Below are 16,392 nucleotides of genomic sequence, written 5' to 3'. Positions count from 1 at the left end.
TACTCTTTAAGTACCAAGACTTTTTCAGTCGGTATATTCAAGAGACTTTCTTCCTTAAAAAATGCCCTACAAATGCCTGCTGTCTATTTTACTAACAAATGAAAAAGTTCCATGCTCTAACTAAGGGTTCTGTGTCTTTGGTCTATAAACAGCGTGCTATCCTTTGTTGGGAAGGTTAAGATTCACTTCCCTCTTAGAGCCCAGGCTGAAAATGGGTCCCCCATTAGAGTGTTTGGAAACGTCCTGTGTCACACCATCAAGCTTCCCCTGAGAAAAGCAGCTCGAAGTCTTACTGTGAACACGCCAAGCCCACTGTCATATGGGTTCAAGGTGGCATGTCTTATTTTTCCCTTACCAGGCTGTGAGCTTCCTCAGCTATTTATCTACTTATCCCCATTACATTACTTGTCAAATCTCTCCCGAAAACATTCACAATATAAAGGTACTTGGTAATTTTTCTTTCTTTTATAATAATAATAAAAAAAAAACCTAATTGAGGAAGACTCATCTGGAAAGGGCTTGACAGGGAGAGAAAATTCTCCCCCCACACTGGGCTATACCTCCATTCTAGTCCCTGGGAGGAGTACAGGAATTTTGTTTCTATAAATAGCATCTCCTTTTATCCCCCTCTCTGAGAATCCATAATATTCAAGGAATTCCTCAGCCTCAAAAATAAATAACCATAGAGTGCTTTCCATATGGTGCATCTGGGGTTCCTAACGCTGGCCGAGCACTAGAATCACCCACCTAGTGAGTGCCTCCAAGTGATCAGTGCCAGGGCTCTTCCGGAGCAATTTAATCGGAATCTCGGGGCACAGGGAGGGGCTCCAGCCCTTTCGTGTCTCCTTGCAATAGCCCCGTGTAATGCACACCAGTAAGCTGGGATTTGCCTGTTACATATCTAATAAGGGACAGAACAGACCTGGTCCCCAGACAGCTCTCACACAGATATTTTGTTAAGTGACCCCCCTACCATGCTCTCTCAACGTGTGATGATGCACCACCACAAGCCCTGACCCTGCGAAACGGATAGGCGAGTGGGTGAGGCTCAGAGAGCAGCCACTCACGCACGTAGCCAGCAGCAGCAATGGGTCTCTGCTCACTTCCAGCCCTCAGTTTACATTCCCAGGCAGAGCCATCACAACCCCTGTATCTGAGTGGTCGACTTTCTCCTGGGCTCTCAGCACCACCAGCGAGCTGATTGCTCTTGAAGAGCCAGAGGTCAGAATACGCAGACGCTACAGTGGGGAGCCGGGCCAAAAGCCAACAGCGCTTACAAACCTTCCTGTGGAATCTGAACATTTTCATTTCCTCAATCTGCCACAAGCTTCAGTTTTTGTTCATCTATATGAGATAAAATTTTTATTAACAAAAAATGACAACGAGTGGGTGTTTAGAGATTAAAACGCCTGCATCCTACGTTAGAGCGGCTTGTTTGAGGCTGGGCTCTGGCTCCTGGCTGCAGCTTCTCACTAACAAGATCTTGGGAGGCCGTGGTGACGGCTCAAGTAACTGGGTTCCTGCCTCCCACATGGGCGACTTGGATTCAGTTCAGTCCTGGCCTAGGCCTACTATTGCAGACATTCGGGGAGTGAACCAGTGGATAGAAGACTTAGTTCTCTCTCTCTCTGTCTAGAAAAAAATGAATAAAATCGAATTAAAAAGGCAGAATGAATTAAATGGATTGGCACAGGTGAGCCAGAAATGAGACCAGCTTGCTTCTTTCCTCACCTCTGCTTGGCTGCTTTTCATTTTATTTATTCCCCAGACAAAACCAGAAAACTCCGAGCAATTCTCAAGGAGTGCCCTTTTTTTTTTTTTTTCTCTAGAGAATCTAGCCCACTTTTCTTCCTTCCAAATGCTGCTGCACGAAGAGCTGCTTTTTCCTGCAATTCTTGGCCAATCTGGAGCCTCTGAGGCTTCTGGGGAAGGGTGGAGCAGCCGCCAGACTCCTGAGCTCCTAGAAGGCAGGCAGACTTCTCCCCCAGCTTGTTGCTGACTGCAGACAAGCCTTCCACAATATGGATTTCGTTGTCTGAACTCTCAGCTCAGCAACGCCCCTTGTCAGAGCACAGAGCCGCGGTTATATCACAGATCAGCCCAGGAGACAGCCGCTCATGAATCACAGAGACTCATGGATTTCTGCCGAACAAAGAACTCCAGCTCTGGGAAACTTTCTGGCCCAGGCTTGCTCCCTGTCCCAGCGGAAAAGCAGGTAATTTCCAACTGGTCTCGTTGAAAGACCAGTGCAAGGGATCACACGGGCAGGTGTTTTCGATCCAGTCCTCGCTCGATCTTCTCACATCCACGAAATGCTGCTTTTCATACCAGCTGCATCCTAAACAGTGAGTTAAGATGGTGATTAGTAGTGATGGTGAGCGTCTCAGTAGGAGCTTTCTTAAGAAGAAAGGGCTTTGATTGAGCCAATGAAAGCTGTTGCCAGGGAACCAGATGCCATGAACAGGCCACTCCAGCAGCGCAAGAATACAAGCCGGGAGTGCTGGACTGAGCGTTAAGTGTACTTGGCAGCTGAGTCCTACAACGCCTGTTAACCCTTTGTGCACCTAGTCACGTCTAGACAGTGAGTCAAGAGAAGGATTATCATAAAATCTGCAAAGCCAAGCCACTTCTGAGATCAGTAGCTGCCACTGGAATGTACCATTTCAATGACGCTGTCCCGGACACCTGCTTTAGAGCAGGTTGACATCAGAAGCTGGCAGGAGCCAGGGCTGGCTGGGAGCACGAGGCTCTGCAGAGGGCGCTGTTCCTGTGTGACCACCCTTGCCGGGGCACTCTCACCGCATAGTGAGTTTTATCTGATCTTTTGGCCTCTGGAGAAGGCACTCCGATGCTCCAGGGAGCTCTGCTCTGTGAACTAAGAGGCAAAGACTTCCCTTTTCCCTAGAATATGTTTTTAAAGAGCCTCCTGGGGCCAACTGGGGGTTGGCAACCTATGCGCCTATGTTTTACGATTGTCGCCTGGAGGAGCGAGGGCAGCATAGGCCGGCTCTCTGGAAAAACGGGAGAGGAAGCAAGGCTGCAGTGAGCGGGCTCCCAGCCTGCCTCCCAGGTGCGGCTTTCCATCCTGCCCTGCTTCTCCCTCTCCCTCTTCCATCAGCCCCCAACCCAGGTGTCCACTCTGGGTCCCCTTACTACACAGCCCGGTGAATTCAGGCTCTCCAGAGGGAGCTGTCTCTTAACTCCGTTCTCAGGAAAACTTGAATGCTTTGCTGGAGAAAACCACACAGGCTGAATGACAGGTTCCCTGGGGGACAGGGTCGCTTGGTTCACAAAGTGAACCCCTGCAAGGTGTGGGCCTTGGAGGGCAGGTACGCCGAGCACCCCGTTCTTCTGCCTCAGATGGTCTGCTCCAGTTCACTGGCTGCTCCCTCCCTGGGGCTGAGGGTGGGAACTGAATCTGAGCATCAGAATCTCACTGATGTCAGCAAATACTGAGAAGAGAATGTGTTTATACCTTGGGTTATGCAATTAATGTGTCCCTGAAAAGATCCACATTTTTTTTTACATCAAATTGACACTTCTGTAAAGGACATTTTTCACAGCACTAGAAAAAGCAATCCTAAAGTTGATAAGAAACCTTAATAAACCTGAAATAGACAAAGCAATCTCAAGCAAAACAGGCAAAGCAGGAAGATTACATTACTTGACTTTAAAATATACTACGGAGCCATAGTAATTAGAACAGCATGGTATTGGCATGAAAACAGACACATAGACTAATGAAACAGAATAGAGGACACAGAAGTAAACCCATGAGTCAACAGCCAGCTGATCTTCAACGAAAGTGCTGAAAAAAATTTGAAAAAGGAAAGTCTTTTCAATAAATTATGCTGGGGAAATTGGATATCCACATGCGGAAGAACGAAACTGAATTCCTGTCTCTCTCCATATAGAAAAATCACTCAAGGGGGCTGGTGTTGTAGTGTAGCAGGTTAAGTCACTGCTTGGGACACCCACATCCCATATGAGAGCATCTGGGTTCAAGACTTCCCTCCCCTTCTGATCCAACTCCCTGCTAATGTGCCTGGGAGGCCGCAGATGATGGCCCAACCACATGGGTTCCTGCCACCCACATGGGGGACAGGATGGAGTTCCTGGGGCCTGGCTTCTCCTTGGTCCAGCTCTAGCTATTGGAGTATTTGGGAGAGTGAAAAGCAGATAGGAGATCTCTCTTTATCTCCTCCTCTTTCTCTCTGTGTCATTCTGCTTTATTTATTTATTTATTTGACAGATAGAGTTAGACAGTGAGGGAGAGAGAGAGAGAAAGGTCTTCCTTCCATTGGTTCACCCCCTAAATGACCGCTATGGCCGAAGCTACGCTGATCTGAAGCCAGGAGCCAGGTGCTTCCTCCTGGTCTCTCATGCAGGTGCAGGGCCCAAGCACTTGGGCCATCCTCCACTGCTTTCCCGGGCCACAGCAGAGAGCTGGCCTGGAAGAGGAGCAACCGGGACTAGAATCCGGAGTCCGTATGGAATGCTGGTGCCACAGGCGGAGGATTAACCAATTGAGCCATGGCGCTGGCCCCCCTGTGTCACTCTGCTTTCTAAATTGATAAATAAATATCACCCAAGATGGATTAAAGGCCCAAATGTAAGACTACGTAACTATGAGGTTATTAGAAGAAAACATATGGCACTGGAATTGGCAAAGATTTTAGTTTTTTATTTGTTTATTTGTTTAGTAAGACCTGGAAAACACAGGAAACAAAAGCAAAAATAAACAAATAGAATTTCATCAAACTAAAATTTTTCTGCATAGCGAAGGAAACAACCAACAGAGTGAAGAGACAACTTATAGAACAGGATTAAATATTTGCAAACTATGCATCTGGTACAGGGTTAGCAATCAGAATAAATAAGGAACTCAAACTACTCAATAGCAAAACAACAAAGAATCTGATTTTTTAAATGGACAAGAAGTGCAGGTGTTCGGCCTTGTCATCCAGAGGTCAGGTAAGAAACCGTCATCCCATATTGGAAAACCTGAGTCCCACACCTGGCTCCACTCCGGACTCCAGCTTCCTGCTGATGCAGACCCTGGGAGGCAGCAGGGATGGTTCAAGCAATTGGACTCCTGTCACCTACATGCGAGACCTGGATTGCGTTCCCAGTTTCCGGCTCCAGGCTCAGCCTGTCTGTGGTCATTGTGGGCACTTGGAGAGTAAACCAGCAGTTGAGAATTCCCTGAATCTCTCTGTCTCTGTCTCTATCTTCCTTTACCTCTCAAATATATATTTTTTTAATGAGCAGTAAATCTAGACAGACATTTCTCAAAGGAAGACACATAAATAGCCAAAAAATACAAGGAAAAAGAATGCTCAAATCATTAGGGAGCTATAAATAAAAACTGTGAGAGATCACCTCATCCCAGTCAGGATGACCATTAAGACAGAAATGCTGGTGAGTGCATAGCAAAAAGGAAACCCTTGCACACTGCTGGTAGAAACGTAAATTAATACAGACATTGTGGGAAATAGTATGAAGGTTCCTTCAAAAAAATAAAAATAGAACTTCCATATGATCTCACTGCTGGGTATATATCCAAAGGAAATGAAATCACTCTGTCCGAGACATCTGCTGCCCCGTGTTAATTGCAGCACTATTCAGAAGAGCCAAGAAATGGAAGCAACCCACAGATGAGTGAATGGATAAAGAAAATGTGGTACATATACACAATGGAGTAGCATTCAGCCACAAAAGGGATGAAACTCTTCATGCATAGCTTGGTGGCCACTACGCTATGTGAAACAAGCCAACATAGAAATACAAATATGATCCCACTTACATGTGAAATCTGAAATAGTTGATCTGGGGTTGGCATTGTGATGCCGTGAGTTAAGTCCATGGGATCTCAGATGGGAATTCTGGTTCAAGACCCAGCTGCTCCACTGCACATCCAGCTCTCCGCTAATGTATCTGGGAAGGCAGCAGAAGATGACTCAAGGGCTTGGGCCTCTGTCACCCATGTGGGAGACCAGAGTGGAGTTCCCGGCTCTTGACTTCAGCCCGGCCCAGCCCTGACAGCTGCTGCCACTTGGGAAGTGAACCAATGGATGGAGAACCGATCTCTCTCTCTCTCTCTCTCTCTCTCTGGCATTCTGTCTTTTCAAATTAATAAATAAGTCTTTTTAAAAAATTTTAAACTTCATCTTATAGAAGTTGAGAGTAGATTGGTGGTTATCGGAGGCTGGAGAGAGTAGAGGGGAGGGCAGGATGGAAGGAAGTTCATTAATGGGTCCTGCGCGATACTTCAACAGCAAAGAGAAGTTCCGGCATTGTATGCCATAGTAGGATGACTGCAGATGACAACAGTGTGCTGTATTTTTGAAAAGAAAGCGAGAGAGGATTTTGAATATTTTCATCATAAAGAGATGATAAACAGTTGAGGAGATAGACGTGTTTACTCTGGTTTGAACATTTCACACATGTGCATCTGTCAAGACACCACATGGTACCCCATGAATATGTACAACTTTTATGTATCAGTTAAAAATTTTTTTAAAGAATCCATGTAGTCTCAATGAATGACATCTGCTCTGACATTCCCCCCCGCTCCTGTCACCCTCCATCAGTCGGTGCCTATGAAGGTTTGTCACTTTTGCTATTGATTTGTCACTTTTGTGGTTGATTTTCCCTGTGTTACGGAAGTACCAAGAATGTGCGATTTTTTTATTTCTCCTACAATCTTACTACCTCCCCACTGTAAATTGAGAAGCTTGCGATGACTGTGAGTGCTCCTACTGATAAAGTCAAGCTATGAACAAAGGCTTAACTAGATATTGTAGACCCCCAAAGCAAACCCTTCAGAAAGATCTAAAATAAAGAGGTCTCCAGTTCCCTCCTGAACGAGATAGGCCCTGTGACTGTAATTTATACCTAAAGAGAGAACGTGTACAGGGAGCCAAGTATTTATTGATTTGTGCATTTTCTTCTCTCAAAGCTGACCTGGGGGCCGGCGCTGCGGCTCACTAGGCTAATCCTCCGCCTTGCAGCGCCGGCATACCGGGTTCTAGTCCCGGTCAGGGCGCTGGATTCTATCCCGGTTGCCCCTCTTCCAGGCCAGCTCTCTGCTGTGGCCCGGGAAGGCAGTGGAGGATGGCCCAAGTACTTGGGCCCTGCACCCCATGAGAGACCAGGATAAGTACCTGGCTCCTGCCATCGGATCAGCGCGGTGTGCCGGCCCCAGCGGCCATTGGAGGGTGAACCAACAGCAAAAAAGGAAGACCTTTCTCTCTGTCTCTCTTTCTCTCACTGTCCACTCTGCCTGTCAAAAAAATAAAAATAAATAAATAAATAAAATTAAAAAAAAAAAAGCTGACCTGGATCAACTTAGAAATTAGCGCTACTTTAAGAAAAGTACGCCGGCGCTGCGGCTCACTAGGCTAATCCTCCGCCTAGCGGCGCCGGCACACCGGGTTCTAGTCCCGGTTGGGGCGCCGGATTCTGTCCCGGTTGCCCCTCTTCCAGGCCAGCCCTCTGCTGTGGCCCGGGAGTGCAGTGGAGGATGGCCCAGGTACTTGGGCCCTGAACCCCATGGGAGACCAGGAAAAGCACCTGGCTCCTGGCTCCTGCCATCGGATCAGCGCGGTGCGCCGGCCGCAGCGCGCCGGCCGCGGCGGCCATTGGAGGGTGAACCAACAGCAAAGGAAGACCTTTCTCTCTGTCTCTCTCTCTCACTATCCACTCTGCCTGTCAAAAAAAAAAAAAAAAAGAAAAAAAAAGAAAAAAAAAAAAAAGAAAAGTACTTATCCTCAGCAGATCTGTGGCTCTTTCAACAAGTTGAGGGCTGGTGTCTTCCTCACTGGTTGTCGCTGTCCTCCAGCCTTTGTGTACTGAGCCTTGGATTGACTGCAGCGTTTTTGTTTGTTTGGTCCATTGAGCTTTTATTTGTATGCACGTGTTACATACCTAGAAAGAGAATCTCAGGGTTTTCCCTCCTGTGTGTTTTCGTCCTGCTTCCTCATGGTCCATGATGCCAGCTGAGGTTGTCAGTACAAGGAAACCAAACCGGCGGGCTGGAAGCAGATTATTCTGCCATTTTTCTAGATCTTTCAACAACACGTCAAATCTGGGGCTGATCACTCCACACTTGCCAGTGAGTTCACAACAATCTTCCCAGCTCTGTGCTCATCAGTGATTTCAAATTCGCCGACGTAACCGTGCTTCATCATCACAGTCAGACACCTGACGATGACTTTGGAGCACGGCCTAATGAGAACCTGGCGTTTGCCTCTTTTCTCAGCACTGTTGATGCTCTTGAGAGCACCGGCCAGGATGTTCCTGCACACCATCACGGCTGCACGGAAAGATGGAGGAAAGAGTGGACTGCAGCCTTTAACCTATGGATCGAAGCTCTGTACTGGAGGCAAACTGCTAGCTACTAAAACAGGTCTTGACCTACTTCTCTTCTTCCATGTATCTTTTTCTTTAATGTTTGTTTATCTGCATACCCTCAAAAGGCAGAGCCCACATGGGTGAGCGAAAGAGCTTGATCTTCCATGCCCCGCCCACAACAGCCAGAACTAAACCAGATTAAAACCTGGTCTTCCACGTGGATGCCAGGGACCCAATCACTCAAGCCTCCCAGGCACATTAGCAGGGAGCTGGATGGGAAGCAGAGGAACTGAGACGCGAACTGGCACTCTGACATGGCAGGCAAGTTTCAAACAGCAGCTCAAACTGTACCACATCACTCACCTCTTTCATATATCTTTGATACTGGCTCAAAGACAATTACGCGATTCTTTGGCTGCCCTGTTGTAGAAGTGCGGTGGGCACAGGCTGTACGTAGGACCAGACTGGGCTGAGGTCCCTTTACACCCCTGGTTCTCTGAGTGACTTTGTGCAGATGATCTATCCCTCTGGACACTGGGTAACTAGGGCAACGCCAATGGCTCTTCTTGTGGATTTCCCTGAAGATGATAAAATTACCAGAAAATATGCTCCCACTTCTCCCGAAAGGGGGGTGAGGATGCTGACACTATCCATGGACCCCTTCTGCAGCGTGGCATCCAGTTACCAGCCACTTTGGAACAAGGGAGAAATTCCAGAAAGCACTGGGGATGTGGCCATTGACTAGCATCTATGTTCTTTGTTTCATGTGGTTTCTATTTATTTACAGAGCGCCATGGTTATTCATGATGCTTTACAAACCATGAAAGCAAGGTCTCCACCCTATAGAATTTACAGTGTAATTTAAACAGACATGCTGCATGGGCTGACAGGTCAGGCACGCCAGGAGATGGTGTTGGTGTTGTATAACATGGGTGTGGAGGGTTTTTTCTTGAGTTATAAATACTTTCCAGTTACAAGGGCCTTTCATCTGGGATCCCCAAGCACTTTAGAATAGCAATAACCTCGATTGCTTTCTAAATGCACTTTCCATAAACTGTTGTGGGGACTAAGTAAATGCTTTTAAATGTCTATTAATTGATCTGTGGACCTGTTCATTGTCTGTATTAAACAGCATGGATGTAAACACGATGGTTTAGGAGAGGCCCGTTCTGGGCTGTGGTCTGGCTGTGCAGAGATTACAACCCCACAGAGGCCTGGTAACCTTGCCACAGCCTCGGAAGGACCAGATGGATGCCTGCGTATTTTCCCAGGCAAGATACTCACTTGGCCTAGACTCAGAAAGATCACTTCCTGGGGCCCTGCTTCACTGCTTATGGGAAAGTTCACATTTCGAAGTCAAGTGAGCTCAGAGAAAGAACTTCCACTGGGGACACTTGGAGTAAGTACTCAACTAATGCCAGTAGTTCTCATTCAGGTCCCTGTCATTCCATCACGTTCCTCTTAGGATGCATTACTCTCTTTCTTAAGTAATGGCTTCTTTCTTCTTCTTCTTTTTTAATTTTAATTTTCATTGTATTTGAAAGGCAGTAAGAGACAAAGAAAGATCTTCCATCATCTGGTTCACTCTTCAAATGCACACAACAGCCAGGGCTAAGTCAGGACAGAGCCAGGAACCAAAGAATTCAATCTGAGTTTCCCACATGGGTGGCGGGGGTCCAAGTGTTTGAGCCACCATCCACTGTCTCCCAAGCTACACATTAGCAAGAAGCTGGATCAGAAACTGGGGGCAGGGACTTACCCCAGGCACTCGGTATGGGACACAGGTGTCTCAAGCAGTAGCTCAACCTGCTGGACCATAACACCCACCCCTCAGGCAGTATCTTAACCACTCCAAGCAGTGGCATTTTCAAAATGGTAATATTATACCTCACTTCCTCTTCTAGGTCTCAATCAAAAGTCACTCAACAAATTATTATCCCTGACCCATTTGACAAGTTCATTCAAGACTGGCCTGGGGGGACCAGCATTGTGGCATAGGACATAAAGGTATGACCTGCAGGGCTGGCATCCCATATGGGCACTGATTTGAGTCCTGGCTGCTCCACTTCCAATCCAGCTCTCTGCTAATGACCTGGGAAAGCAGCAGAAGATGGCCCAAGTGCTTGGGCCCCTACACCCATGTGGGAGATCCAGATGAAGATACTGATCCCTGGCTTCAGTCTGGCTCAGCCCCTGCCATTGTGACCACCTGGGAAGTGAACAGATGGAAGATTCTCTCTCTCTCTCTCTCTCTCTCTCTCTCTCTCTCTCTCTCTCTCTCCCCCTCTCCCTCTCTCCCTCTCTCCCTCTCTCCCTCTCCCCCTCTCTCCCTCTCTCCCTCTCACTCTTGCAAGTCCTGAGAGTTGACCTTGAAATTTGAGATGAGGATCCACCTTCCACCCATCCTCAATCAGCTTTTCAGAGTGCCCATCCTAAACACCCATCTGGAATCGCATCACTCTCTGCTTTAAAAACCCCACCTGAAGAATAAAACCCACGGTGCTGCAACAAGGGAGATGCAACCTTTGTGGCCTTGGGCAGCCCACCTGCCTCTCTGGTCTCATCCCTGTCCACATAACCCATGGCTTTGGCCACATCAGAAGACACCTCTCCCCCAGAGAACTCCAGCGTTCCTGTACCTGCCCCCTGCCAGGTCCTCCTCGCTATCCTCTTACATCTTCCCAGCCTACTCCAGTGCCTCCGTCTGGGAGCTTCCATGATGCCCACCACCGCCCACCATGCCTCTGCCACCCGTGTGTGCTCCCTTCTTGCCCAGAGCATGCACTGACGCCGCCTCCATGAACACGGCCATCCTGGGTGCCTCTGGAGCCCAGGGGTTGTAGCTGATGTTGCAATCCCTCAGGAAAGCTTTGTGGAAGGCTCCTTTTTGCACTCTAAAGGGGCAGTGAAGGGGAAGGGTGAGGGGAGCTGTTGTGGCCCAAGAGCCCTGGAAACTATTTGGAAGTCTACTTTAATAGGGGTTTTGTCTCACCTGCTAGGAGGAGGTCACTCCATGCTAATGCTGTGACTCTGAAGTGCTAAATTTAGTTTTTGCTGCACCTTTGGGGCAAGTTGTTCTTCGATTGCAGTCAAACATACATAACATAAAGTTGCCATTTTGGTGGTGGGCATCACAGGCAGGAGAGGCCACTGCTTGCAAACCCCACATCCCATATTGGAGTGCGCCAATGTGAATCCCAGCTACTCCGCTTCCAATCCAGCTCCCTGCTGATACGTCTGGGAAGCAGCAGATGATGGCTCGAGTACTCGAGTCCCTGCCACCCACACGGAAAACTCAGATGGAGTTTCTGGATCCTGACTTCGGCCTGGCCCAGCCCCAGCTGTTACAGACACTGGGGAGTGAATCAGTGGATGAAAGCTCCTCTCTCTCTCTCTCTCTCTCTCTCTCTCTCTCTCTGTGTGTGTGTGTGTCACTCTGCCTTTCAAATAGATTTTTTAATTACCATCCTAATCATTTTAAGTTCATAGTCCACTGGCATTAAGTACAGTCACATTGTTGTGTATCCAACTCCAAAACTTGGTCTTCTTCCCAAACCAGAACTCCTACCAATTAAACACTTCTTTCAAGTCTGCCCCACCACCACCCCTGGCAACCAGCATTCTACTTCTCTCTCTAGGAATCTGACTACTTGAAGTACCCCACGTAAGTGGACTCATACAGCGTCTATCCTGTTGTGTCTGGTTTATTTCTCTGAGTATATGCCTTCAGGGTTCATCCATGACACAGCACCTGCCGAACCCCTACCCGCTCTCCAGCTGAGTGATATTCCATTGGAGGAGTACACATTCCACCCTGTCAAGGGACATCTGTGTTGCTCCCACATCTCAGCTCTTGCGGACACTGCGTCTCTGAACGTGGGTGTTCGGAGAGCTCTTTGAGACCCTGCCTTCACTTCTTTGCGGGCAATCGTCAGCAGTAGAATCACTACACCAGGAGACAAGGCTATGTCCAATTGCTCAGTAGGCGCATACGTGTTCTGCAGAGGCTGCACTGCTCTACAACGCTGCCAAGAGTGCCAGGGAGTCCAGTTCCTTTACATCCTCGTCGACACTTTTGTTTTCTGCTGTCTTTTGTTTTTTTGGTTTTTGTTTGTTTGTTTTTGTTTTTGTTTTTATAACAGCCATCCTCCTAGGTGGGAAGCAGGATCTCATTATGGTTCCGTTTTGAACCTCTGCAATCACTGTGTGCATTTCCCAGAGGTACTTCCTCCTGTGGGCCAGCAGGGGGCACTCCCATGAGACTGCGAGGGTAGATGAGCATGACAGATGACGGAGTGGCTCACTCTCCCAGGTGGTAGCAGGGACAGAGATCATTGACCTTCTCTCTGTGCTTCTCACAGTGTCAGCATCAAGGAGAACCAAAGAGCCTGGGCCACAGTAGTGTTTCTCAAAGGGGGTACCACTGGCACCCCAGTGAGACAGTCCTTCATTATGCAGTACAGTCTCATATTGTACCTTTAGCATCCTGGGCTTCTGCTGGAGGACAACTCAAGTTGTGACAACCCAAATGCCCCCCATCTACACTTCCATGGACCCCCCCAAGCCTCCCCCGCCACCCAAGTCCAGGGATAGGAGCTGTCCAATTAAGAACCAGGTATGCAAAGAAAACTGGCGATTCCCAGCATCCTCCACTCACTCAGGCAATGAAGCCTGGTGTCCAGACCAGAGCTGGGCGGTGCTCAGCTGAGGGAACCAGCACAGGTGGCTTGAGGTGACCCCCACGGCTCCTAGAGACTGTTAACAGCTGGCTGACGGTGACTGGCTGTTGTATCAAGAGAAAAGGGAAGGCTTTCTCTAAAAGCAAGATGAGCACAGAAACAGGGGAAAAAAACAAAACAAAACAAAACAAAACAAAACAAACAAAAAAAACAACCAGCACGGCCCCCATAAGCAGGACCTGCCATCGGAGCCTGGTCCCTTCCGCGGGCGTCCCTTTGACCGCGCCCCCCACCCCAGTGAAGGAACGCTGCTGCCCTGGGCAGTGTGTCTGCCTTGCCTCCGCTGGGTTACTGGCCTTCCCGGCCCCGGGCTGCCATGGCAACCAGGAAACAACCTCGCTCCCAAGGAGGAGGTTGCGCTGCGGGCCAGATCCGCAGTTGCACGGGGCTGGCCCGTAGCAAAGCAACCAGCGCCCCCGGGACAACAAGGGCTCCGGGAAGGGAGCGAGGGGCTGCCCAGAGTAGCCACCCCGGGGGGGCGCGAGGAGTCTGGCTCTGCGGTTTCTGTTTTCTCTCCACAAAGATCCACACTGTCTAAGCTGTGTGGCTGGTTGTTCGGAGGAAGCTGCTGTCGGGTGGGGTGGGGGTGTGGGGAGCGTCTTCCACAAAGGCCCAGTGTTCGTGGTCCTCTCGGGCCTGGGGCTGAGCTTTGGAAACCTTGAGGTGTGACCAGTGTTCAGCCTTCAAGACCAAGATGGACTGCCCTTGAGCAGGGGTGGTCGGAGGCAAAACATGTTCCCGCTCTCCCTCCTGAGCCGGGGCCACGGGAAGCTGGTGCGCAACAAACAGAAGCTGGAAGTCTACTTTGAACCAGAGGTGAGGCCCACAGCTGACCAAAGGGGCAGGGGGGGATGCTCTGTGTGCCCACCTGGGGGGCTTGTTTGTGTTGTTAGGGAGCAGCGGGGGTCCCTAGTAGCTCTTCCTTCTTCCTTCATGAAACTTAATAATAATAATAATAACAATAACAACACTGTTTGCCTGATGCTCCCACATCACCACGGGGCCCTCTTCTTCCACTCTGACGCACGCGCTGGCCCTCTCTGCCCAGACAGAAGGAGACTTCAGATTGTCTGGAATCAGGATGGTTTGGTTCAAGACCAGAATCCCCACCTGGGTTCTAGGCGAGCTGATGGCTGTTTGGCTTGTGGAAGTCATGCTCTGCGGTTGAAATGCTGTGTGTGTTCGTGCTGTTTCAATGGCTTCCTTGAACGTTCTGGAATTCAACTCACAGGACTCACATTTAATATCGGCCAAAGAAAATCTCATATGAGGAGATTTTAAAGAGGTGGCAAACTTACCTTGTTGTACTGGAATTTTACTTCTTTGACTCCTGCCAGCAGTAAGGAATCCATTGGGGGCATTTTGCAAATTTGGGGGTCATACAGAGATTTCCATTGTCATGGTAGTTTGTCATGATATTTGACCTTTGCTGTGTTAAAAGACATATAAAGTTTCAAAGGCTCTCTCTGGCCAATGGTATCTATTTACTTACAAGATATGTAGCCACTTTATGGGCTCCCCAATAGCCAAATTAGGTAATGTTACATAGCATCTGGAATGTATAGAAATTCACCCTGTGTTCAGCTAAAGCAATGGTAGGTTGGAATGGTTTCCCCCTATTTAAACTGCCAGCCAGTTCGGGTCTAATTTCAAAGTTATGTGCTGCCCTTGATAATTCTGAGTACTTACTTGCATACCAAAAAACTTCGACTGGCCCGAAACTTGCACTCCACCCCATCTAAGCCCCAGGCCTGAATGGCTCTCCTCAGAGCTCTGTGGAGCAAACTAGAACCGGGCCCTGGGATTTCAGAATTTTGCAATGTAGAGACGAAATAGAGCCAGAAAGTCCCATCACGCCCTGTGAACATTTCAGAGAGAACCAGGAACTAAAACATTGTCAAACACCTTGCGCCCGCAGGAGTTGCTCCAGGAGGCTCTCCCCCGGGGGCCCAGTCCAAGTGGTTTCTTCTCCTTGCAGGATTACTTGAACTGGAAGTCCCCGGAAGACTATGTCCTGGTCAGCAAACCTCAGGACAAGGACGACGCCAGCCAGCATGCCTGGAGCCTCTTTCTTCCCAAAACTTTCAGCACTAGAAAGGGTGCCTTGATCCTCTACTCAGAAGGGTTAGCCATATCGGCATGGGCACCCAAAGACAGGAGCAAAGGCCCCTACGACCCCAAAAGTCACGGGAGGAGGCCTGCTCTGGAACTGCACACGCTCCACGACCTCAAGGAAGCCATCCTGGCCTATGGACGGAGGCGGGTAAGCCGAGCAGTCCCTGGGTTTGGAGGAAGCACAGGCCTGCGTGCCTGCGTGCCTCCAGCTGGTTAGACCCCAGACCTCCATTTCTCCCATAGGAGTGTCCTCTTGGCCGTATGCCGTTGTCACGAGGCTTGGATGAGATGACTGACAAGGGGCTCTGAAAAGCGTAAAGGCTCATCATCACTGTGTGTTTTCCTTTCCGTTATAGTAACAAAGTCCTAGTCAGCCTCCAGACGGAGTCAGGCCAGCAGGCGTTTCATCAGAGCCCTGAAATTCTACCTCCCAGCCACAAGCGTCCCCAGTCCACCTGTGGTGTTCTCAGCTTTGCAAAGGAGGGGAGAATGTTTGAAATATTTACCTTAAGCCGTTCGCAGTCTGCAGGATAAGTTAATGCCTTTTCCCATTCTGAATTCAATGTTAAGTAAGAACTCCTGTGTTCGTTTTGTTTTGTTTTGTTTTTAATTTATTTGAGAGATAGAGTTACAGACAGTGAGAGAGGGAGAGACAGAGAGGTCTTCCTTCCGTTGGTTCACTCCCCAACTGGCTGCAACGGCCAGAGCTGCACCGCCACAGCGCCGGCCCTGTGTTCATTTTTCTGATTCACACTTCCTCTGTCTTGTGCGACGTGCGTGTGGCCCCTGCTTTCTGTAACTGCGTGCGGTAGCTTCGGCTGAGGCCCTCAGACAGTCTGGGACAACGAGTCACTCTAAAACTAGGTTACAGATGGAGGGTTACTCCCAGTTTGAAAGTATCCGCTGCCTGCTCATTCCCTCCAGGAGAAAGTCATTAGCTTCTTCTTCTTCTTCTTTTTTTTTTTTTAAGAGTTATTTATTTATTTGAAAGATAGAGTTACAGAGAGGCAGAGAGAGAGAGAAGTCTTCTACCTGCTGGTTCACTCCCCAAATGGCCGCAATGGCGGGAGCTCATCTGAAGCCAGGAGCCAGGAGCTTCTTTCCTGTCTCCCACATGAGTGCAGGGGCCCAGGGACTTGGGCCATCCTCCTCTGCTTTTCTCAGGTGGATTAGCAGGGAGCTG

At 48.9% G+C, this 16,392-nt stretch overlaps 1 protein-coding gene and 1 pseudogene across 1 annotated transcript in view; one reads left to right on the top strand and one right to left on the bottom strand.

Annotated features, from left to right (window-relative positions):
• KIAA2012 (KIAA2012 ortholog) overlaps positions 1 to 16,392 on the top strand; it is a 158,853-nt gene that overhangs the window by 18,395 nt on the left and 124,066 nt on the right. Inside the window, exons 2-4 of the mRNA XM_089330048.1 lie at positions 1,830 to 2,215; positions 10,260 to 13,910; positions 15,073 to 15,357. Coding sequence (XP_089186174.1) covers positions 13,827 to 13,910; positions 15,073 to 15,357 — 369 coding nt within the window. The 5' untranslated portion in view covers positions 1,830 to 2,215; positions 10,260 to 13,826. The remainder of the gene's footprint in view (positions 1 to 1,829; positions 2,216 to 10,259; positions 13,911 to 15,072; positions 15,358 to 16,392) is intronic.
• On the bottom strand, positions 7,807 to 8,312 carry LOC127491575 (small ribosomal subunit protein uS8 pseudogene; annotated as a pseudogene).

The sequence above is a fragment of the Oryctolagus cuniculus genome, chromosome 3 (genome assembly GCF_051225735.1).
Source record: "Oryctolagus cuniculus isolate XC-2025 breed Fujian yellow rabbit chromosome 3, ASM5122573v1, whole genome shotgun sequence".
NCBI classification, from domain to species: Eukaryota; Metazoa; Chordata; class Mammalia; order Lagomorpha; family Leporidae; genus Oryctolagus; species Oryctolagus cuniculus.
Note: the sequence above shows the minus strand (reverse complement) of the source record. Positions and strands in the feature narration are given on the sequence as shown.